Source organism: Anguilla anguilla, chromosome 11, assembly GCF_013347855.1.
Source record: "Anguilla anguilla isolate fAngAng1 chromosome 11, fAngAng1.pri, whole genome shotgun sequence".
Classification (NCBI taxonomy): domain Eukaryota; kingdom Metazoa; phylum Chordata; class Actinopteri; order Anguilliformes; family Anguillidae; genus Anguilla; species Anguilla anguilla.
In genome coordinates, this window is record NC_049211.1 from 18,750,909 (window position 1) to 18,776,128 (window position 25,220).

The 25,220-nt window shown below is 43.2% G+C and overlaps 1 protein-coding gene across 4 annotated transcripts; it reads right to left on the reverse strand.

Moving 5' to 3' along the window:
• Window positions 1–209: 209 nt before the first annotated feature.
• zmp:0000000926 (lysine-specific demethylase 6B) lies at window positions 210–24,911 on the reverse strand. Of its 4 annotated transcripts, none has more exons than XM_035382223.1 (3): window positions 24,562–24,911; window positions 3,166–4,780; window positions 210–1,836 (listed from the first exon to the last, which is right to left on the reverse strand). In XM_035382223.1, the coding sequence occupies exons 2-3, from the start codon at window positions 4,624–4,626 to the stop codon at window positions 1,402–1,404; spliced, it is 1,896 nt and encodes a 631-aa protein (XP_035238114.1). In that variant the 5' UTR covers window positions 4,627–4,780; window positions 24,562–24,911; the 3' UTR covers window positions 210–1,401. The 4 variants fall into 4 exon arrangements, with proteins under 4 accessions (XP_035238114.1, XP_035238111.1, XP_035238112.1 ...); XM_035382220.1 differs by lacking the exon at window positions 24,562–24,911 and adding an exon at window positions 22,461–22,693; XM_035382221.1 differs by lacking the exon at window positions 24,562–24,911 and adding an exon at window positions 7,815–8,255.
• Between the last annotated feature and the right edge of the window lie 309 nt (window positions 24,912–25,220).

Genomic DNA, 25,220 nt, shown 5'->3' on the forward strand with positions numbered 1-25,220 from the left:
ATGTGTTAAGCTGCATTGATTTATGTCTGGGTTATGGCAGCTGCAAGATAATAAATGTATAACAATTTCAAATGAAATTCCTTTTACAATTTATAGCCCATCATTGATATTTTATGTAAAAGTATTTTCATTTAAGACACAAAACTATCTCTGTTGACCTGGTAGATTTTTTTTTTCACCTTGCAGAAACAAAAAAAAAACAAATGTCATACTTATAAATCTATAAAGCTCTTTTTTTATTTCTAGCGAACATCATAATACAGATTCACAATTTTAAAAATATACAGTTTTATAGCTATAACATTTACAAAGGAGAAATGACAACAAAATTATGTTCTCAGTCAAAATGAAAAAGAGCTAAAGTGGAGAAAGTGATCATAAGAGATACCCGTATCTGAATTCAAAATACTCTTCTTTGTTTTTCCCTGCACTCAAACATACGATGAACAGAATACAAATAAAGCATAGAGGGGTCAGCAATCACAAAGCAATGTGTTCCAACATGTTATTAGCACCATGACTCTCACTTTGCACATGCTGTTTTAAACACCAATGTACGCCAGAGGCCGGGTCAGGAATGACCATCTACCATGTGCCACTAAGACTTACGTGTGGGTTCGGATCACCCTTCATTAGTGTTTTTTTTTCCTTTCCAAGAAAAAGAAAGTAAAAACAAATTGGAGTATAACGCTTAGTCAGTGAGCGTGTGACGTGACTCCCCCCTCTCTCGAAGAAGGCAAAAGGAATGCATTCATTCACTCTGCCCGCCTCAGACCATCAACCTGTGACTTCGGCTCAGAAGCGAAAAAACGAATTACAAAAGTGACGAAGAAGTTGCATTAAACTGACATATCGCTTTAGCATATTTATGTAACATCTGTAATATATATTTATATATATATATATATATATATGTATTTTCTTTTCCACAGAATTTACTTTCATGATACAGATAAAAAATTTAAATCCTGCAGTAAACACTTTCAATAGGCGTGGGACAACGATTACAAAAACAGAACGTAAACACATTGAGAATGCGCTTTTGATTGTCTCCATTAAAGTCATATTGTCTTTGTGCATTAGACATTGTATTATTTTTTTTTTAAAACATCATCCTCTCTTAACACTAACACAACCAGACACATGCGTGCACAGAGAGAGAAAGCATCCATTTTTTTCCCTGGCATTTCCGAACAGCGTAGATGACGCTGAGCGTTTCTCTGATAGTCTTCCGCATTGAACCTGACAGGCCGAGGTACTGCTGACCCTGAGCTCATTCCTCCTCTCCCCCCTGCGCTGTGTGGGTGTGAAGGAGCGAGTGCATTGCCTTAATCTCTAGGCTGTGCAGGCTACCCATGAGGAACTGTTGTAGGGAGGGGGTTTTGGGGGGGGGGGGGGGGGCTACTGTTGCTTCCTGTGCTTGGAGCTGTGAGGTAAATCTGGGGGGGTCCTGTCAGTCCCTAGGAGCTCGGGTGCAGACCATCGTCTCTTGCGCCCCTGTGTCAGCTCCCCGGAGGGTGGTGCGTGTGCCAGAGGCGGAGGTGGGGCGGGAGCGGGGGGCGCCATCTTCTCTGGCCTCTGCGCGCTGCACTCATACCCCGCTCGATTGTGCACGCCTTGCGCCGCGCGGCCTGGCTCCCCTTCTCGGGCGTGGTTGCGGGGCAGGGCGGTCGAGGGCAGGGCGGGTGGTGCAGGCGTGAGTGCCAGGCACACGTCGCCCACACTGAGCTGGCGGCACCGGAGCCCATACAGCTGGGCAGTTCTCTGTGGGCAGCACGAAGACCAGCCTCGGTCGCGAACAAAGAACGGGTATTCCACTAAGACTTTCAGTAACTCCTGCGGAGATGAAAACACACAGAGCGCAAACAGCGTGAGTGTACCTGCTCTGCCCACAAGGGGGCCCTACAAGCATCTGAATGAAGCACAAACATTCACATGCATAAATCCAACACGTAGATTCCAAAATAAAAAATAATTTTTATTTTTCTTTTTGAAACAAATTATGACAACATTTCTACATTAAATATAAAAAATCAGGATTTTAGATCCCTCAGATGGCACTCTATTATGTCCTGTCAAGATAAATTCATTAGATGGTGCATTTAAATTAATAAAAGGAAAGAATCAGCATAACAGAAGAAAAATGTTTGACAAAAATCTAATTCCAAAATATGAATGCCTTTGAGACATAGAATGCAGTGTCTTTAAACGTAAAATCAGCAGCTAAATTGCAGCTTGTGAATGAGTAGCATGCCTAGTGGGGACATGGCCGCACTGCAGAGTGGATGCCTAGCAGGGACATGGCCCCACTGCAGAGTAGCATGCCTACCAGGGACATGGCCGTACTGCAGACTAGCATGACTAGTGGGGACATGGCCCCACTGCAGGGTGGCATGCCTAGCAGGGACATGGCCTCACTGCAGAGTAGCATGCCTAGCGGAGACATGGCCCCACTGCATAGTACCGTGCATAGTGGGGACATGGCCCCACTGCAGAGTGGCATGCCTAGCGGGGACATGGCCCCACTGCAGAGTATACATGCCTAGCGGGGACATGGCCCCACTGCAGAGTATACATGCCTAGCAGGGACATGGCCCCACTGCAGAGTGGCATGACTAGCAGGGACATGGCCTCACTGCAGAGTAGCATGCCTAGCGGGGACATGGCCCCACTTCAGAGTGGCATGCCTAGCAGGGACATGGCCGCACTGCAGAGTGGCATGCCTAGCAGGGACATAGCTCCACTGCAGAGTGGCATGACTAGCAGGGACATGGCCTCACTGCAGAGTAGCATGACTAGTGGGGACATGGCCCCACTGCAGAGTATACATGCCTGGCAGGGACATGGCCCCACTGCAGAGTATACATGCCTAGCGGGGACATGGCCCCACTGCAGAGTATACATGCCTAGTGGGGACATGGCCCCACTGCAGAGTATACATGCCTAGTGGGGACATGGCCCCACTGCAGAGTGGCATGCCTAGCGGGGACATGGCCCCACTGCAGAGTATACATGCCTAGCAGGGACATGGACCCACTGCAGAGTGGTATGCCTAGCAGGGACATGGCCCCACTGCAGAGTGGCATGCCTAGCAGGGACATGGCCTCACTGCAGACTAGCATGACTAGTGGGGACATGGCCGCACTGCATGTGGTGCACACTCACCTGAGTGTTGCAGTCGGTGAGCAGGACCTGCAGGTGTGAGAAGCCGGAGGCGGGGGACGGAGAGATGAGCAGGATGGTGCAGGAGCTCAGGTGGAACTCTGGGCTGGTGTCAGCACAGAGTAGGAAGTCCTCTGTCTGTAGATCCTCCACCCGCTTCAGTCGCCCGCCACTCAACTCGATTAGGGAGCCCCTGGCAAAGTGAGGTAGGAGGATGGAGGGCTGGGGAGCCGGAGGGGAGCTGGTGGAGGCCCCGCTGTGGTGGGCGGCTGCCGTCGCCGTGCTGTGCGAGCGGTAGCCTCCTGGGGAGGTGCTGGAGTGACTCGGGGGTTTGGGGACGGGGGTTTGATCTGGGCTGTGACTGTTGTGGCGACTGATTGCCTCCACCAATGGCGACAGCTGTGAGTTTCTCAGGGGGTGGGATGTGTCTGTCTGCAGCCCGTAGAGAGGGAGTACAGGGGCCTGGTTGTGGGTACTGTACAGTGGATATGCTAGCGGTGGCTGCTGCAGGCCCGAGTACATCGGTCCCAGTGCATAATAGATATGTGCCTCCCCGGGAGAGCCCGCCATGCTCAGGGCGTCCAGGGGAACTTTGAAGGTCCGCGCGTCAGAGGCGTTAGGGGGCGGAGCTTTGAGTGTGGCTCGGGGGCCCTTATCCTGCAGGGAGGAATGCGTGCTGGGGCCCTCAAGTGCATGGCTGTCTTTTAATGCAGCCCCGCTCATTGACCTCTGCTCGTCCTGGTATCTCCTCTTTCCGTTGGTGTGAGAGGAAGTGGTCTGCTTCACCTTGGTGTCATACAGGTAGTCCTCCGGAGCCGATACCAGCCGCCCAGCGGGCAGGTGCCGGCCGTCCATCCTGTCGAAACCATTGGGCCTCTTGGTTGGGTAGCTCCTCCTGGGGTCCGGGGGGTCCTTTGGGTACAGCGGCGGCTGGGGGAAGAGGTGCGTGTGGGAGAAGAGGGAGGGGCTGAAGCTGTGCTTCCCCGCGTTGTAGTAGCTCCATATTTCGCGGGAGTCGGTGGGGAAGTGGCTCTTGTAGGCGCCGTGAGATGCCTCTCCACGCTGCCACCGGGAGTGGTGGGGCGTGGCCTGGTCAGCGGGGTCCACACCCCGGGCACACTGGTCTCTCCAGGCAGGTGAGTTTGAGCCGCATCTTTCCCCCATCTGGGTGGAGAAGGGGCCTGGTGTCGCCGTCGGGTAAGACAGGGGCCACGGCAGGGCGAACTTGTGGGCCGGGAGGGGTGGGGGCGGGGGCGGCGGCGGGAGTAGGTCCCTGCCGTAGTGCGGAATGGGGGGCGGCCCATCGCCCGGCTCCTTGCTCTCAGGCTGCCTCCCCCCTGGCCGGGTCCTGAGGGGCGCGGGCGGCTTGAAGTCATCGGCGGGGGTGAGCTCGGACGAGCCCTGCCTGGACTCCCTCTTCTTGGGAGGGAGGCATTCTTTGGCGCGGTCCGGAGCGGAACTCATCTGCGTGTCCCGGCAGACGCCTGCGTTCCCCCGGGTGTGGACTCACTAGGTCACATGGGCCTCTTGGGTGAAAGAAGGGTCTGGAGAAGGGCTCGTTCTTTGGCACAGCATCACTGGCACATCAGTGGGCGTCTCCCTCTAAGCAACCACTTACCTGGAAAGAGAAACAATGTCACTGGAAGTGTTGCACAACCTGCTGGGGTTCGTCTAATAGCTAAGCATTTTTCATGGATCGTTTCCTCAACCTTGTAACCACACACTAGTTATTCAACATTCATATGTTCTGTGTGCTCTTGGCGGTACTCATGCTTCCTACAGTATATAATGCCTCCATTCGATGCTGCCTCAAGACCACACAATGAACAAATGCTGGAGGAGTTAATGAGACATCAAGAAAACAGGTACAGAAACAAACCCTGAAACCCTGTTTGGAAAAAACCCTGAAAACTATGAAATGCTGTTGACTTGACAACCTTTAACACTGCTGCCCTGTCTTATGCAAGAGAAGGCGAAGCAGCTGCAGTCTGCGTTAAACATGCTGTTACAGGTGTCTTCCTCTCCTCATCACCCACATCCCTTCTTCTTCCTCTTCCTCCCTAGCAAACCCAATGCCGCTCCGTCGCAGTGAGCCGATGGACGGAGACCGTCCCACCTACCCGGAGCAGATTTGGGAATGATGTCCCGGTTTCCCTGTGGAGGAGTCCCTCTGATATCCTTTGTGTGCTCCAAATGAAATGCTTTGATGTGACTGTGATGCTTGAGGCACATCTGGGCTTTTCTCCGTCTGAGACTGCCGTCTGTGCTAACTGAACCCTGCCAACTTTTCCCGTCTCACTAAGTAATAGTTACTATGGAAACGAAGTACATATATATGTACAGCAAGAGAGGTTAGGTCGGGATACGCAGCGGAAGGGAGCCGAAGCATTATTGCCGACACAAAGAAGAAAATAAAGCTTGGGCTATCGCGTAATCGTCGGGACACACAATTTCATCATTGGCGGTTAATGTTTTTTAGACAGAAGAGAGCGATTATATCGTCGCTACCCTAATTTTACTGCTCTGAGACCCTGCCCATTGAGCACCCTGTATGTATCACCGGATTGAGAGCACTGCACAGCAAGTGCTTTTCATGGTAAAACGCTTTCCATGCTTGTAAGGAACAAAACCCTGCCATTTTTATATACAATGAACATACAGATTATATTCATTTGACAGAATTATGCAGAAAGCACAAAAGCACAATTACAGATGAACGCAGCGAAGTATTTTAGTGCTTAGCAATCCATATTTACCATTCTTTAATGGATGTAAAACACTTCTCTGGTGGGTATGGGGGGGGGGATGTCTGGAGGGGGATTTCCTCCCCAAAAATATCCAAACTTCCTTCAAATGTAGAATTATAATTCTGTACTTTTTTATTGATTTCCAGTCTGTTCATTTTTTTCATGAATTAACACATCCTCAGAAAATACTTGAGAATTTCCTTAAATATACTGAAACATACATTTTACATTTGCAACGACCTTTCCATTCCTATTTAACAATTGCAAGTACTGTGCTGTATGTGTGTGGGTGGGTGTGCACGCAGTTGTCCTTATAACTCGATTCATAACCTTTACATAACCCAAGAAAGTTATTTTATCCTGTATTATAGTAACAAAGTCGATATGTCTTAGCTGTCAGCATTTTTAAAAATAAACAAAGGCTCAGGCCAAAATGAAGAAGACAAGGTTATTCTATATACAGGAAAAGAGCAGCAGCAGAACGCGCTAGGTTTAACATTTCACATAACACCAGTGTCTCACTGCATGGAAAGGAGTCTCATTCTTTTTTTGAAAGCGGGCCATTCTGATGTACCATACCTCGTTTTATAATGCTCAAGTGTTTTATAATACAGTGGGCATGCACAGGAGCCCAATCTGTTTTTAAAGCCTCGGAAGTATGGAGGTGATTTATCCGTTCCTGTAATTTAAGTAATGCACAGTAAACCAGAGTCCATTTCAGCTCTATAATTATAACACACAGGAATAGTAACGGTACCTTTCAGCAGACACTTTTCAAAGAGGGGAAAATAACATTATAACGAGCCGGGGCAGAAAAACATCAGTCACACCAAGCACAAGGAGTTCATGTAACCTGTCAAATTATTCACAAATCAGCAAGGACAGGGCTGGGATCCCTGAATGTCTTTTCCAAGGGTGGCTTACGGCACCAGGAAGTTTACATATTGCATGTTCTGTAACTCATTTCAATACATAAATATTACAGGAGAGTAGCTGAAGGCAACACTCCTTGCTTAAGGGTACGATAGCCAGCTGCCCAGGATACAGACCTTTAGTTCTCAAGTCTAGAGTCCAAAGTTCTAATCAGTACTGAACACTGCTGCCCTACATTTGCAGTGATCTTGTATGACCACTGACCTTTGCAAAAGCAATGTGCTCGGGTTAATAATTACATTGGCGACACTTAAGCTACACGTGAGTTATTCTCTCATACGTAAAATTGCATTGTGGTAAGAATTTTTACAGGAAAAAAAGACTTCAATAAATGCAAAACAAATTTTCACAAAGCCAAACATCTTCCCATATAACCGCATAACATTTACACTTACAAACCAATGGCTTTAAATCTGGATTTAAAAAGATAAGTAAACACATTTAAAATTATATTCTGAGCTGGAGTGCAATTGAAATATTTCTCTCTTTCTAGTCAGTATCTGCTCCTCTCTCACCTGACTGGGAGCACACCTGACTTGCTCAGATCAGCATGATGCTGGTGGAGTTGCTCATATCAATATTCTGGTATGAACTGAATAAGTTAACACCTGACATAAAATGACACATCACACTGAATTTTGACACAGACAAATATTTAGCTGAACTATTTTTTCTTGTGAATGTGATCTGTGTCCAAGATTGTAGAACTGAAACGCCCCAAGAAAGATCACTCAGGAAGAGCCATCAACGTGTGGACAATTTACTGGACTGCATTTTATTAAGAAAACCCCACCCAAAGCCCCCAAAGATGCGCATTGAAACATATTTCCAGATGATAAAATCATCAAAATATATATTTAATTGGATCTCATGTTCACTTCACATGAAATAGATTTAAAAAAAAATTTAAGAACAAATGAAAAGTTCCATTCCAGACCATTTAATTAATTGCATAGGCTTGTGGTAACTAACCTTGGTGCAGGCTCTCCAAATATTCAAGTGAAGACTGCTATCCATGCTAGAATCCCGAAAGCTGACAGCACTACCCACAGAATGAGACCATTAGCAGAACGCTGCCAAACAGTACACTTTTCAGAGCAGAAAATGCCATTGGCTTCTAGTGCTGTTCAAGAGTAGCTGACAAGTCAGAGGCATGAACCTGCAAAAGCCAGAGTTTGCATTTGTGTGTGTGTGTGTTGCATGTGTTGGTGCTTGTCTGAGACTGCTGCACATGGGTCTGAGGAAATGAGTAATAAGTAGCAGTGAGGAACGTCAGCTCTGCAGTGCCATATAACCGCCACCCACTCGCCATTAATCACTGATAAACGCATGGTTGCACACACACACACACACACACAGATATCCACTGACGTACACGCCCATATGCACATGCATGCACACATGCCACACACACACGAATATACTCGTACAAACGCACACATACATATTAAATGAGACTGTTCACAGGTTTTTTTTTTTTTTTTTTTTCCGCCAGGCGGCAAGCATCTGCATGTGAATAGAGCTGAGGAGGCTGTGAAGGACAGGAAGAGAGGAGGAGCTCAGCCCACACTGTCTCAGGCCCCAGGCTGCTGCTGACTCAAACACAAACTGCACCACGCAGCACGCACGCACCCTGTCTGGCTACACACCTAGCACACGGCTCCTCTCCGTGGCCACGGCACGGCAGGGTCTGTGCGCCGGGGTGTGGTGAGAGTGGGGGTGGGATGGATGGGGAGTGCTGTTACGCTGGGAGGGGCCCCGCTGCATTGTGGGAGCAGAGGGAAGACAGGCAGAGGAGGATCCAGGGCAGAGGCGGATCAAGCACGCGGACCAGGCACGAAAGAGCGATGATGAAAGAGATCAGCTGCTAGCCTTTTCACCACCTTTACACCCACCACTCTTCTCACTGCAGCTTCTCCGCCTTGTTATTCATTTAGAAAACTGACTGCAATGTTATGGTGCTTTTCTCTGTCACACAGGCTTCTGTTTGTCTCAGATTCCTTCCCCCTCATGTTTTACCAGCCAGAAACCGCCCAGCACATGACACTCATGCCAAGTCGGCGTGTCACTGTGGCATCGGTGTGACAGCGCAGGGGAAACATTGCAGCAACGTTCTGAGATCGTCCCATCGAAGTTGACTGGGGAATCTGAACGTAAGTGGAGAGATGTCGGATTTGCAGACTTGACTCTGTACATGGACTTGACAGCAGAAGCTGCATGAGCCAGCCAGTTTAGAAATAACTTCCAGAGAAGCATGGAAAATCATTGACCACTGAGAATAAAAACCATGGGCGGCTAGTGGTGTACAGTTTCGGATATGGAAGCAGCCTAGTTATTAAAGGGAGACACAGCAGTGTCCTTGAGCAAAAGACATAAACTGGATTGCTTCAACATACAGTATTTAAGTTTTCCAATTCTTTTAGCATCCTTAAAATACTGTGAGATGTGTTAAATATGCAAGGCATAATTACTCTGGAAAAAAAAGCAAGGAAGTAAGCAAATAAATACAAGAGAAATGCCAGAAGCCGGAGTATATGTCAAATAAGCAGGCTTCAGAGGTTTACAGGCTGTGGCATAGGGTTGGGTAATTTTCAGGTTTTAGTACGTGCGGAGGTCTAGCCCCTGGACACAGCCAATAAGATGCGCAGGCTCGGGCCTGATCAGCTGAGGCTCTAAACGGGGAATCCTCCCACATCCCTGGCACACACTGGCTCCAGCTCGCAGTCCCTGGCTTCCCACTGCACTCACCTTACAGCAAGGCTGCACACATTCACCTGCCAATAAAACAACTAAGTAATGTTACAGACAACCAACTGTAAGAAAGGTTACAATCCCACGCTACACATTGTAATCTAGCATTTTGGCAAGACAACACAGCATCCAGAATATAGAGACTCTAAGCTTAAATACTCGCATATATTGTGAATTAATGCTCAATTCTGATTGCATGACAGTTGTACCATGTATTCATGTAAATGCAGAATAAAATTCAGAATCACAATTCAAAGGCATTGTGCACAACATAACAAAGAGTACTGAAGTTCTGTTTTCATAAATGACACAGCCTTCATTAATTTGATAAATCAAAACACAAGAGTGTATATATAGGTATTATTATTATTATTAATAATAATAATAATAATAATAATAATAATAATAATAATAATTATAATAATAATAAATATTTACTGGTGACAACACTGTCACTCAAAGTATTTATTTGCTGTAATGTCACAGATAATGCCCACCGTTCCCCTATCTTGGCTGCAGTGATTATGGGAATAGGACATAGTACTCTGTAAATCAAGCCTTTTGAAAAATCACAAATATGAAGGTGCCCGACAGTTGTCACTAAATTAGACATGCTGTGGGTGTACAATTTCTATAGCCTCTCCAGCATTTCCAGATGCTGATGGCGAAAGCCGCAGTGAGGTGAAACCACTTGAATTGTACTAATAATTAGCTCTCTCAGGAAGCGGCAGCATGCAAAACAATCCACTGCGAGGGCACACGCTGTGGGGGACATGGGTTAAACTGAAAGGAAAAGACGGTGGGCGCGAAGCTACATGTACAGATAACAGTGAGGCACACGTTCCACTGCGCTTTTCTCATTCTTTGAAAAATGATGTATTTATCAATGTGTCTGTGTATCTGACAGAGAGCGAGTTAGAGACAGAGAGACAGAAAGAAAGAGAGAGAGAGAGAGGAAATCATCATAATGAATGATGAATGTAGGAGGCAGACTGCGGTCAGAATAAGACAATAATGATGATGTGTTCACTTCAGAAAGGTTAACAGTTTTATTATCTTGTAAAATCAACGAAAGCTATGGCCTTTAATCTGGAACACTAGGTATGACAAGGAGTCTGATCTTTCTACAGGCAGACATTTGAATCAGTCAAAAGACCATGTTTGTGTCTCAGAAATATGTCTCTGTAAAAATGTGATATAGGGCAATGCCATGGCAACAGAATTTCTCTTACAGAGAAAATTACTATGACCATTGAATAAAAAATTCACAGACTTATATTATATAATATTTTACCTGTAAAAAAATTAACTGTGTATGTCATCACTATAACAAAATATATTGTTAGTTTGTTTAACATTCATACATACAGAAATTTTCTACTTTTCAAAGTAATTGCTGGAATTGATCATTCCAATCATTTTGGAATAATTTCGCCTTGTTTATATGACATATTTTAGCATCAAGCTACAATCTCACTTAATTTGGTTTTAAATCCGACATAAATTATATATATGGGTCGTAATTACTGAGGAAATACAATAAATTGCAATTGTTTTGTAGTTTAGATTTAAAATACTTTTAAAAATGATATACCTTCAGACATTCGATTTCATGTGTAAATAACAATCATTAATCAGACCTAATAACAATTTTACACAGATCAGCATTGAATAAAGTTGAAAAACTTTGTGCTGTCAAGCTATTCAGCATGTTTATATTTTATTTTATTATTTTATACTGGATATGGATAAAATATGTGAATGTTTTGCAATGCATTCATATATTTATAAGAATGGTGGTAATAGCAAATTTTTCATAGAGCATCTTACATAGACTATAAAAAATGCCTTATATTTTTGCATGTGATATTAGACTCATCTATAAGTAATATATTAGAATGATACATAAATAAATGTTTCATTAAGAAATTAAATGTTCAGCCAAATGTTTAGCCAGCCATCAGTATAGTTGTATTTTTTCTTTTTTTTAATTTAACCAATATTTATGCAGGGAGGTCCTACTGAGACTGAGGTCTCTTTTTCAGAGGACCCCAACCACAGAGAAGCAAACATTAAGACACAATATTAAAATGGTTCGAATGAACATTTAATTATGACATGCAGTATTAAAAGAAACAAGTAGACAGCATATCAACATTATCTAAAACATGTGCTAGTTTAAGTTGGATTAGTGATTTAAAATTACTGAGAGGAGTAAAACAGTGTCATTTGGTAATTCTTTGTCCATGTTCCAGCTCCATGGGGCTTAAAAAGCCATTTTACGCAAAAGCCATTTTATGCAACTTTGAAATGGGTCGAGGCACGGTCAAAAGTAATCTATTATTAGACCAAAGGTCATACTCTGAGATGGACCTGTTAAAAAATCTGCAGACATAGACAAGCACAATGACGCCAATATGGGCTTTGTAAGTGATAGTGCACCAGCGTAACCATCTGAGATGGCTCAGGGACTGAAGACCAGTTAAATTATAAAGGTTACAGTGGTGAGTAAGATGTTTCGCATGACAGATAAAAATGTGCACAGTCAAAATCAGTATCAAATCTATGTAAAATTGTAGGTGATGTGTGCATATACAGAACATCACCATAACCAATCACTGATAAGAACGTGGCTAAAACCAATTTCCTTCATGTTGCCTCAGAAAAACAAACTTTGTTTTATTTTCTACCAGTGAATCAACATAACTCTCAAAGCACAGTTTGTCAAACAACCAGATCCATAGTAATCTGTTCAATAGGCTTACTATTAACAGTTAAAATGCTAACAGAAGTATTATGTTAGGAATGTGGTTTTGAAAAATATCTGACCTTGGTTTTCTCAGCATTCACAACCAGTTTAAGTTCATACAGTTCACATATCAATAAATTAAACGATTCTTGAAGATCCTTGATGGCTTGAGATAAAGAGGCAGCACACCTATACAGAATATTGTCATCAGTATAAAGGTGGACACAGGCCTTTTAGACATATATTTGACTGACCAATATTATTGATATACATGGTGAACAGAACAGGGCCTAGGACAGATCCTTGAGGGATGCCATGGGAAATCAATCTAAAAAATGTGAAAATGTAATGCGTATCACTCACATATTGAGTTAATACCGATAAAGTATGTGGTTGAAATAAAATTAGTATGTAACACTGACAACTCTTTCAGAAAAGCATTAGAATAATGAACATGGTCCAGAATACTCTTTCTGTAGCATATTTCGGAGGCCAATTATACAGTAGATATAAATAGGTAAGAAAATATTAAATGAAGTGTATCAAAACAGTGGACCCTGGTTAATTAGCTTTTTAGAGCATTGTTAAATGCTGGCCTTAAAGAATGTTTGCTTCTAAATAAATGCTAAAAAAAAAAAATTAAGTGCATAATTTGTTTTGTAAATGAATTGCATTATAAATGTAATGTATTTTCTGTCAAATAATACCCAACATAACAGCATTACATTTTGTTCAATCATTATATACATTTATAATGCAATTCATAAACAATATCATAATATTCTATCATATTGTCTGATATATAATCATACAATATCATCAAATAAATAAAAAGGCTTTTTTGTATATTTTAAGATTTGCAATTAATAATGGAGTATTATTTATGTATTCACAGTACAGTATATTGCTTACGTTTTGAAGTTTGTAAGTACTGTATACTGGGAATTTGCCAGTGAAGTATATGAACATATATAAATATATACTCTTCATATATGCATATATTTTGGAGTGAGTATGTTCTCTACATTTGCTAATGTGTGAAGTCTATGTATCTGGGAATGTATAAATACTGTAGGACACTGATATGTTATTGATATACTTCCAAATTCATAAGTAAAGTTTAGCTATATTAACATGTATAAAATGTAATTATTTCTGAACTCCAATATTGTTAGGTTCCTGATTAAATTAATGTTAGCTGTAATGCTGATTTTTGCTGAATTAAATTATTCACATATTAATATTTTAATTCACATTACATGTGAATGAAAATGTGAAAAGAAAATGTTGCATGTGAACTGGACATTTTCATGTGATACTTCAAAAAAAAAAAGAACATAGATCACAGGAAGTCATGTGAAATTTGCATCTTTACTTTTCAAATGTGAACTACAATTTTCACACATGAAAAGAAAACACATGACTTGAAATACCATATTCTATATACCATAACTTTAATAGTTCACATGCATACTCTTCACATGTTGGGTGTCCACATGTGGCTTTTGAACATGTGATGTTTTCATAAAGGAATACCAGCCCTCTACCCATTAGGGATACAAGTTCTGTAAATGTCCTGTGCCGATGGGAAATATTCTTACAAATCACACAGATGGGAGACTGAGAATGTTGGGAGTGGGAGATTTACTTAAAACAAGGTGCTTGGGCCGGCCAGTTTGCTGAACATTTCAGCAGTTTATTCAGGGATTACATTACCCCAGTGAGACTGGACCGGAGAGATATTTGTTCAGATGGTGCATGATTTCTATTTCTTATATTTTATGGTTTATATGATATGCGATGTTACTATGCATTATTTATTAGCTCAGAAATCACTCTTGTCCAGCCAGCTGATAATGGTTACATTTTACAAATAACCAATTAATTTTTTTTACCATTGATTTATATTTACCATCTACTACATATATGTATTTACTCAAGCAATTCAGATTAGTTTGCTTAGTCAGGTTATACACCCACTTCCCTGACCACTAGACCACCCTACTACCCCTATTGAAATAGTGCAGCGATGATTTAATAAAACACATCATTTAGAGAGTGAAGTTACTTCTGTCTTCTATTTAAAACACATGTTAAAACCAAGAACGTGTCTACCCAATCCATTCATAACCCGTGACCTTTAGAGCTACCAAAATTATTTAACATAACTCTCTTTCACACATAATGCAAACAAAGCTAATTTTATTTACTCACTGCTTTGCCTATTCAAATAGATTTGGTTCAGAAGAAGTATTTAATATTTCATTCATTTCACCAAAATTGTATTCATTCAATTTCATTAAATTTGGGTAAAAACATATGCTCTTAAAGCATATGTTCAGCCAGTGCCGCAAAAAAAACATAATTAAAAAAAAACATAATAAAAAAAAAAATGCATTTAAAATGAGTTCATGCTCTGTTTAAAATGGAACTTTTAAACGATACCCTTGCAGCGACACACTCGCGTGTGCATGAGGACACAAAGAGGTCTGCCTCAGCATTACCCAAGGGCAGCTGTCAGGGCCAACAGCAGTGACAGTGTGTTCTGTTTGTGGCTAACATGACAGGGGGCTCAAGGTTCAACGGGTGATCTTTCCAGTTAGCCAATTGAAAAGTTAGTCATGGCAGTGACCCAGAGAGAGGTCTGGAAGGTCTGACAGCAGTGTGTTCAAGTTGAGAATAAGCTTATGGCACAGAGCTGTGGTTAACCAGCCGTGGGATTTGGGGGGTGTTCAGCTTACAACTGCCATTGTGTGGTATGAATACACATGCATACACTTCTACACACTGTGTCCAAGCATGTGAGAAGAATACATTTGAAGATTGTATGTACAGATAGACTAGAGCAACTGTGAAAGCGAGACACTGAAGTAGCACTGGACCAGAAGGACCATGCTGATGATTTTGAAAGAGGTCAGTTTGCACAGGAGGACTGACTCAGTAAGTCTCAACAGACATGTGGCCAGTACTCAGTAAGGGTCACTGGTGCGTCACTGTAAATCTTCCCATGAGCATGGGAACATGCGACACAACACAATGTAGTGCAACACGATGCCATGTAAGGCCGTCTACTCTGTGGTAACATAAGCCAATCACATTTACAAGTTACACAGACTTCATGAAAGGATTGGCTTGTAGTCATGCATCCTATATCCTGTATCACGCTGCAAATGTACCATTTATAAAGTGGAATTCAAGATTGATTGAAACAAGGTTCCATCAAGTGTGAGTGTGTCTGTGTGTGTGTGTGTGTGTGTGTGGGTGCTACTCATCAGATTACTGAGGCTTGTCTGACAGTTCCTAATGGACAGCTTCAAAGGACAGCTGGGGTCAAGGCAGTATTTTACCAGTTCAAAATGGCAACAACAAAACAAGCGCCAGTTATTTTCTGTCCACTCTTTTCAACCCTGAAAAAAATGAATGAAAAGAGAGGAGGAAGAGTTGCACTGAGGCAGTGCAGTCATAATCCCCTAAACGCCCTGTCAGTGGTGGCTAAAGCAGGCTTAGTATAGTTCCCGGCGGTGGGAGAAAATCCCCCCATGCTGCGAGGCCGAGAGTTAGGCCTTCAGGTATAAATAGGGCAGCAATGCCTCCTTAAGCTGGATTTCAGGCAGTATCAGTTAAAAATATGACTGGACTAATTACATACAGGTCAGACCATGTGCATCATAGCCACTATCACTTCCTTCCAAAATCGCCACTCCCCTGAGCACAAGCACTGTGGGCCGGTGGCTCGCAAATGCTATTTAACGAGCCAATGCTGTTTAACTGTGTAAGAGGATGTTCTGGGTGGAGGACACTGGAGCTTTTGCAGTGAATGAGAAGACATTTCCTCCCGATCTACTTACTGCAGTTTCACACAGTCTCCTTTCCTTTCATTACCCTGGGGTGAAGCAAATATCTCCTTTTTTGGTGGCCAATGATGGTTCTGCCCATGTGGCTGCTTGGCACAATATTTCTCACTTTAATGGGGTCACATGGACACTAGAAAACTTGTGCACCACGGGACATGGCTTTAGTCCCTGGAAAATGTCATTTGAGGTTTGCTCACTGCAGTAGGGCACACATTTCCCTTCTTTTTGAATAGATAATTTTTACATTTCTTGCCTTCCTTTCCTGAGTAAACCAGTTGGGAATCAGGTTTGCATTGAGGGTCATTATAATATAAAAGAGTTACATTTTAGCTTTCCCCTGACAGCTTCTGTTTATTATGATTTCTAAGTGGTGTGCAAAACAAGAAAAATCAATAAAATAAGACCTGGTGGTCATCATAAGTAGACTGCATTTGAGCCCTTTTTGATGCAATTTCACTCACAACAATTTTTTTTCTGGGTGAAGGTGAGGTTCCACAACCAGACAAAAGACTTTTAATGATCGGAACATTGTTAAACAGCTTCTATGTTTCACGCAAAGTAACTTATGCATCCTATTAGAGAAATGGCCTGCAGGGGTGTACGGTGGCCCATGGGGGCCCATTTAAAAATTCTATCACGAGGCCCTCTCCACTCCTTTAACTGCTGTCCGACCTGCCACTAGCCCATGAGACAGAACACGTGAATTTTGGCACCACCAAAAGCTTAAGTAGCCTGAGCACTGAGCCTTCTTCACAAAACAACAAAACAAAAAAAAAAAATTAAACGTTTTGTGTTTGTTCTTTCAAGCATTCATGTGTTTCAAAACTGTGTTTCAAAAAACAATATTAAATTTCCACTATGTGCAGGATATACATTTCCATAGCTTTTGTGAGAGACAGGTGTCACACTCGCTCTAAGGAACATACAAAATCTTTGTATTAATTTGAAAACAAAATTTAACACGTTTCGTGAAAGAAAAATGGATATCTATAAGAACAAACTAACATTTTAACATGGGGTAAAATGCGTTCAAACATATGAAACATAACTCAGAAAAACAAATCGTTGAACAGTAGTTGCACGCAATATTGTTGAGTATATGTGACTTTGATTAAGCTGAAGATGTAACATATAGCCTACTTAACTGTGTTAAACCACTATACAATTTTATTGGGTAGGTTAAATCCAATGATTTTTTTTTTCTTTTTATAAAGTAAATAATTTATTTTTCAGTGTACTTAATATTGTTGCCTGCAAACACTGTTCAACATTTTTTGAGTGTATATCACATTGCTATCGTGTAAAAGCTTTTTAACTTATTTCGCATGGGAAATTTAGTATTTCGGTTACGTGTGTCGGTTGGAGTTTGTTATTGAGCACCAACTATTTTCATGATGTTTCTCACATTAGCGCAAGCTAGCTAGCAAGCTTTTGGGGCGCCTCTGCTTATCAGGCCCGTTTCATTTGAAACTGGTAGAACTGCAACAGCACACCACTGATGGCCTGATTGCACCCGGTTGTCTCACTGGTTACTCGGTTCTGCCATGTTTTGAACCTTTGTGTTAATGTTACAGACAGAGGGCTGGAATCTCGGGGTGGGATTTTGGTGGCATGCTGGGTTCTCCCTGGGAAGTGAAGTACGTCAGACAGTGTGCATGTGTTCAGCCTTCACCTCCTGTAGATGCTGAGCAGGAGAATAGTAATCTCATGCTTTGTGCATGCTCTAATTGTTAGCTAGAGGCTGGGTAACTCACGCAGCGTCTCTGTTACTTCGTAGCCACTCAGCAATGTCGCAAGGTTTCCTGGGTTGACTGCCTCAAAAGTGGTGAGTGACAGTGACTAGAGGGTGAGAACTGTGCAAAGCTATCAGGTGTTAAACCTATGTGCAGACCTGTGTGTCGGTATAACCCATGAGAGTACTGGAGTGCAGTTATTACAGTGAGCTTGGTTTTTCCTAATAAATTATCTGTCTGTATATGCTTCAACAGGCCACATAAATATACCTAGACAAGGATTTTCACACTTAAAATGACATGCAGCGAACAGTGCCCAGGGGCTTTCTCATTCTCACTCCATTCCAGCGAGACACTTGAGTATGAGGTTTACAGCATACCTCCACACAATACATACTCATAAGTGCTGTCTGAGCAGCAGCACTGTGGTTCAGTGGTGGGAGAACTGGTCTTGTAACCAGAAGTTTGCAAGTTCAAATACATGAAAATATAGGTCGTGTAAATCTTTCTCATTAACGGTGACTGCAAAGTTAATTCAAAAAATGCTGAGGTGTGGCAAGAGAAGGTTTGCTGCAGTCCGGAAGTGATGTAAATTCCACACTTGTAATAGATGACAGCTCTCTGCAACATGAGACTGAGCTACAACGCATACCCCTTTGCACATAACACAACAAACTGCTGTGAGGATTGGGAAGACTCTCTCAAAATAGCTCAAAGTTGTGATGGTACCGTGCTAAGCTAAATCACAACTTTGCTGGCAAACGTGTCAGAGCATGAGACAAAATGGGTGGCAGGAGCTGAGCGGTGGTGACAGTACGCTGCCAGCGTCTGTGTTTCAGCAGCCGCACGTGTCAGGGGAGGCCGCCACCACGCCTCTGCAGCCGAGCATCTTGAAGATGGTGGCCAAAGAGTCGGCAGTAGGAAGAGGACTGAACGCGCTGTGACTCAAGACAAGAGGTGGTTCTGACTTGAAAGCCATTCTCGATCGAGGACGCCCTTTTGATATTGCATCACAGCGGGGGCAGTCACAAACAACAGCATTTCAGTGACAGGGGGCAACAGTAACCACAACCTAAAATTGTTTGTTAATCTTGATCATATTTCAATCACCTAACCAATTTAAATGACAAGTTGCAAACTGATTCATTTTTACTTGATGGCGCCACATGCGAGTTAGGCCTGTACTTATGCACTTTATTTTAAATCCTTTTCATGCTCAAGTCTCATTGTTTTAATGGAAGCTGTGTAATATAACATTTGACCCTTTGGTATAACTCAATTCATTTAATTTGAAGTGCATAGCTAGATAAAAGTGAATCAAGTGCCAAACTGATATCTTTATTATTATTGAAAGTCTGTTAACCCTGAACTAAGCTCCTTACTGCCAGTCATCTACATTGAAAACACACTGTTTTTGAAACTGACTCTCTGATACAAAAACGTAACTTCTGTAAATTAAAATTAAAATAATAAAAAAATGTAATATATAATTATGTCTACTTACTTTGGATGATTTTCATAAAGAAAATGACGAGATCTGTCGGTGAAGTGTTTTGACGAGAGACCATGGCAATTCTGACTCGAGGTCATATGGATATGATAGAGTCCGTTGGCAGCATTGTGGCTATAGCCTGCCTTCCCAAAGAGCTGACTCTAGCATTGACTGAGCATGGGAAGCCTAGCGATCAGATGAATGACGCAGTGAAGAGGAACACATGGAAAGCAGTCAAGGACAATGTTGGGGATGTGCTAGCCAATCTGCATTCGACAGGAAAGGAGGGAAAAACATTCCAGGAAAGCACTGCTGACTCATGGGTGACCTACGGGCTTCTCGTTGTCACACGCCAGTCGCCACAGGGCCATCTACTGACTGCCGCCCTCGGGCTGCCATTAAAATGGCCCATGCTCTGCTCTGAGCCCAACCTGCTCACTGCTTACAGATGCACAAGACACACCATGATTAAACTGAGAAGACCTGAACTCTACAGCTGAATAGTGTATATTTAACCACTTTATTTCTTTAATTTAGGATTAAAAGTGTTGGAAACAGCACAGCATTGGATTGTTTTGAATGCCTACGATATAGCGAAGAAACATGGCTCTCGCAATTCCCCCTCTGAAAACATTACATTAAAATCTTTCTTTCTCTCTCTCTCAACGTTCAGCCTGTCGCCCCCACCCTAGCGCATCCTCCCATATCCACATTTACACCACTCTGCTCTGGAGGTGAGGGGGCTGGCATGATAGCCCCTCAAACACAGCCTGTTTGCATGATCTTTGCATCCCAGAGTTCTGGGCGTGCTCTCTGAGAGCCGTAACAATGCAGGGAGAGGGCAGAGGCGCGGGCGGAGGGTGTGAGGAAGAGCCACAATAATTACAGCCAGTGCATTATGCAAGCGTGGGTATTGCATAAGGCCCACACATACACACGTATGCGTTTAAAAGAGTGTGAGGTTTAATACATTTGAGCGGTGAGCGCATTCATGCGTCTCTCTTTGAGTATGTCCGTAGGTGCTAGAATCAGTTATCAGTTAAATCCAAGAATGCTGCTTCTTATCAGCACAGCGTCTGAAGTGGAGTGCGTGGCCTCTCCTCGCTGCTCCGTCAGTTAATGAAGCAGCAGTCGCAGCTATGTGGGAGCAGCGCTTCATGACGCTCAGCAAACAATTAGGCTCTTGAAAAGGAAACCCATCTGTCTGCACTCTGAAGTGATTTAGCAGCCAGTCCCCGATGAAGCAGCGCGCTGAGCAGCGGGACTTACGTGAACAAGCAACACCCACTGACTCATTTACTCGCTTCACAATATGCATGAGTGTGCGCCTGTAAAAATAGATCTCTTAAAGTCACAGCATCCAGAGCCAGCTAGAGGCAACTCACAGCACAAGGGGGCGAGCAGGAAGGTGAACTGATGACCCATGCTCTCAACTTTTTTTAAATAAAACCTTTTTCTCGCCTTCAATTTCAGCCATTTTAACTGCTAGAGGAAAGAGAGCTCTATCTCTGCAGGGTGATGCTATCTCCCTTCTTTTCATAGTTGCATTTTAACTCGTTCTCAACCTCTGGTCCCAGTTTCCCCATAACCAAACTTATGTTCTCAGACCCCAACTGCCCAATGAAACAGTGCACTTCACCCTTTGTCACAGTCTGTAGTTGAAGCAGAAATGTAGTGTTTGTGACAGAACCCCAGCTCGTGAACCTGACCTACCACTCAGGTATCTACTGTTGTTACTAAAGTGGACAGTACAAAGATGGAGGATGGCATGGACAAATATAACTCATTCTTCATAGTGCTAGGCATTCAGTGTACCATGGTGCCACTTCTTGTTAATGCTTATCACCATTTTGCACACATATACACTTTGGCACCAGGTATGAGAGGTATTTAGCCACATGTATATCACACCTGTAATTATAAAGAGATAACCTCACTACAGAGAATCAGCCAGATCCTTGAACACAAGTAACACTAAATACAGCAACTAAGCTGAATGCACAGAGCCGAAACAATGGAAGCCATGACTGAATCAGCACCAGAATACCAGTGATAATAACTACCTCGCAAAGAGAAACGCATCCATTTTATAGCTCATTGCAGCACCCTTAGCACCAATCATATTAATGTGCTGTAAAAGTAATACGTATTGCAAAATGGCATAGCGTTCTAATAATTCAAAGCTGTGCTGTAGGCAATGCTGAAAATGTGGCCTTGGTGGATCAGAACCAATATATGCATGCACAGCCCAGTTATGTGCTCCAGTGCATCTATGGGGACATAAAGAGTGAAGAGTTATCTGGAAAACCAATGTCACGGCAACCCTTACAATAACCTGCAAAGGCATAGGTAGCACAGTGCTATTTCTGGAGCTGCCGATGTAGAGAGGCAGTATGGCAACACTTCTCATTTATTATAGATAGTCATTATTATGCATGCATTAACATTTCCTTTTCCATTATAGCAGAGTGGTTTCGCACTGTTGAGGCTGACAAAACTGCACTGAAATGTGTCGTGTCATGTAAAGTACAGCCATTTGACATCAGAGCAGTTACAGGAGAACCGACGATAACGGACAGAATTGTAAAAGCCATTTTATGAAGGGAGGAAAACTTAGTGATAGTGCATAAACAAAGTAAGCTTTGAATAAGATCATATTGATGAGATAAACAGATCTGCTGAGAGAGCAGTCAGCTTTATCTATTTTTAGGGCTTTTAGCTATTAGGGAAGCCTCTAAATACAATGATGGAAAGAACACATCACTCAGAGGGCAAAATTAAAAGGAGCAGTGAGGTGGACACTGCTGCTTGTGAGACTGGCCTCCCACACTCAACCCCTCAAAACAACCTGTTGTTGAAAGCCTGCAGGTATCTCTGCCTCCATGTCTACAGCCAGTGATCGCTGGCCTGTACTCTCACTTCTGTGCTGGACACAATGAGTTTCACACACACACACACACACACACATGCGCACACACCCACGTACACACACGTACACACACGCACACAAGTTTTAAAGGAACAGCTTTGGTCTCTTACCCCACTAGCTATCTTCCTGTGGTGAGTGAAGAAGTGTCTCTTCATTGGTACAGGCAACAGCAGTGCAAATAAGACCATCCAGCTTTGATACAGTTAGCTTCTGTGAGTCTCTTTCACTCACCCTCTCTCTCTTTCTCTCCTTGTCACCCTCCGTGACAGTTCTCTCTCTCTCTCTCCCTCTCACTTGCTCTCGCTCAGTGTGTCTCTCTCTTTCTCGCTCCGCTTTCTCTCGCAGCTCTTCATATCTCTTACCCTCTGTGACTGCACTCTCTCTCACGCTTCAGCTCTCTCACCCTCTCCCTCTGTGAGTGTTCTCTCTCTCTCTCTCTCTCTCTCTCTCGGTGTATAATTAGACTCAGCTCTGCTGTGGTACTCCTCAAGCTCATTGTGGGAGAATGGCTGCCTGCCTGTTCTGGCAATCGGCCCAGAAGCGGCTTTCATTAACCTCGTCGGTACTCAGAATGTGCACAGGAGTGGGCTCTCGCTTTTGGCCAGACACCTCTGCCTTTCAGTCTGCAAAATGCTACAGGAATGCTGGGAAGGTGTGCAGAATTCTTGGATATAGGTAATACAATGTCATGACCAGAGACACCGTAAGCACACAAACGGCACAATAGCACTATAAATAAAAGTGCACAGAACTGCAATTAGGCTTATTCTCGATACAGGACATTTTACGAATATTAAATCAGCAGCAAAAAATTTAAACCTGGCAGTTTTTAACCTACTACAGAATAAATAGAAGGGAAAAAACCTGTACATAGAAACTGTCAAATCAGCAGAGCTTATTTAACTTGTCTGCAAAGGTCATGCCTAATATCTGCAACAAAACCCATCATAGTAGAAGGTCCTGTATTGTATCAATTTAATCCCTAAGCTTCAAATTTCAACTGAATTTTAATGTAATCACAATATTTAAAAAATAATTCTGATGAAGTCACCAGGTACTCTCATTTAATTGTAATTAAACTCAATGGCATTTAATGTTGATTGAATCTCTTCCAATGTCTTACCATTTAAAGCCATAGGAGCCACTCCATCTAATGTGAGCTGGGATACTCAGACTCATACTGTACCTGGATATCTGAATTGTGTTATTGTTGTTTCTAATGTCAGCATGAACTAAATTAGTTATAGCATATTAATATTCTGTGTGGTATCGTGTGTATAATAATACTCTTACACTTGCAATTGACAAGTTCCAAGAGTAGACGGTCTCAATTGTATTGTATTTAATGAATGAATGAACATATACTGAACAAGTCGTCACTGTTCATTATCCAAGTATCATGTGACAAACTGAAGCTCAATCCAGAATTTAAATAGTGCATTGCCATTTATACTTTATTATAAGTCTAGCTCCTGCTAATAATTGATCAAAAATGACTAATAAAAGTAATAAATAACCTGTAGCCTAACAACAGCTCCAGCAATCTCTGACCTTCTAAAATTAATATGCTGATATATAATACTAAAAAAAACTGCAAGGCCACCATGCACATGCTATTCTTACAACATTTGCATAATGTTGTAGAAATATTATAGCATTGCTGCAAGTTAACGTTCATACCACGGGAAAAGGATGGTGCGACCATGCTATACAGTCCAGCAATAGAGAAATACACACTCCTCCGCCCGGCATTTACTCCTCCTGACCCGGACCCGACAGGAAGCGGTTGATGACAGACACGGGATGGGCGCGCGGTGTACTGACTCAGACTTTTTTTTGCCATACCGACAGGTGCTCCCCCCTCAAAAATGTCCACAGGTTTGGAGGGTGAACCGTGAAAAAAACAAGCTGGATGTCTGGACAGGTTAAACAGAGGTGGAGGCCCAGCCAGTAACCCGAGCCAAATTGCCTGCGAAAGAGATTGTGCACACCGGGGAAATGGTGGGGAACAAGGAGGCTACCCCAGTGGATACGGCAGGGAACCCACACCCACTCACTGTGCCGCAGTTGGGTCCATTTCCTGCCTGCCGAATTCAGTGCATCAGGTGACTGGAAAATAAACGCGCTGTCCTTGCGCGGTGTCAGGGCTCTCAGCCTGGCAGTAACAGGGCTAGCATGAGTCAGTTTAGCAAGTGTGTGAAAATTACTCACCCGTGTCAGTTTTCCTAGGCTAAAATGTTCTTTCCTTTTTTCCACTGCTATCCCTCTTGGCTGCCATTTATGTAGCAGATTGGCGTAACAGAAAAAAAAACAAATATCTCCATATATTCAATATTAAGCAACCGTTAAAGGATGGTTGGTGGTGTTGAAGTTCTCCCTAACAGTGGGGGTTGCCAAGGCTGGGCACATGGGATCTTGTCGCAGTGTTAAACAGAGCGTCCCGGGTGGTTTCAGCGGATGTGTGGTGAAAGTGAAAAATATCAGGTTGCGCCGCAAGTCTGGGAGTACGGATCATGTGGATGCAAAGTGCAACCGTAGCTCCTGCCGTGAATGTCCTGTGAAGGTCCTGCAGCCCCAGCGTGGTCACGACAGACACTGCCAGGCTGAGAAACCAGAGCCTGCTAATGCGCTGAGTCAGCTGGCCCCCACCAAATGCATTGTGCTCATACTGTGAATAGCCGGTGTGTGTGTGTGTGTGTGTGTGTGTGTGGAGTGGGGGGGGCTGAGGGGTGGAATGGGAAGTGTTGCTTGTGGACGAAGGCCAAATTCTGTTGATGAGTATAGACTGCCCAGATCTGACTTCTCGGTTTGAAGTTTGAAGGGAGTGACCTGGATGTTCACCAAATGGCTAACAGCTGAAAGGAGTTGCC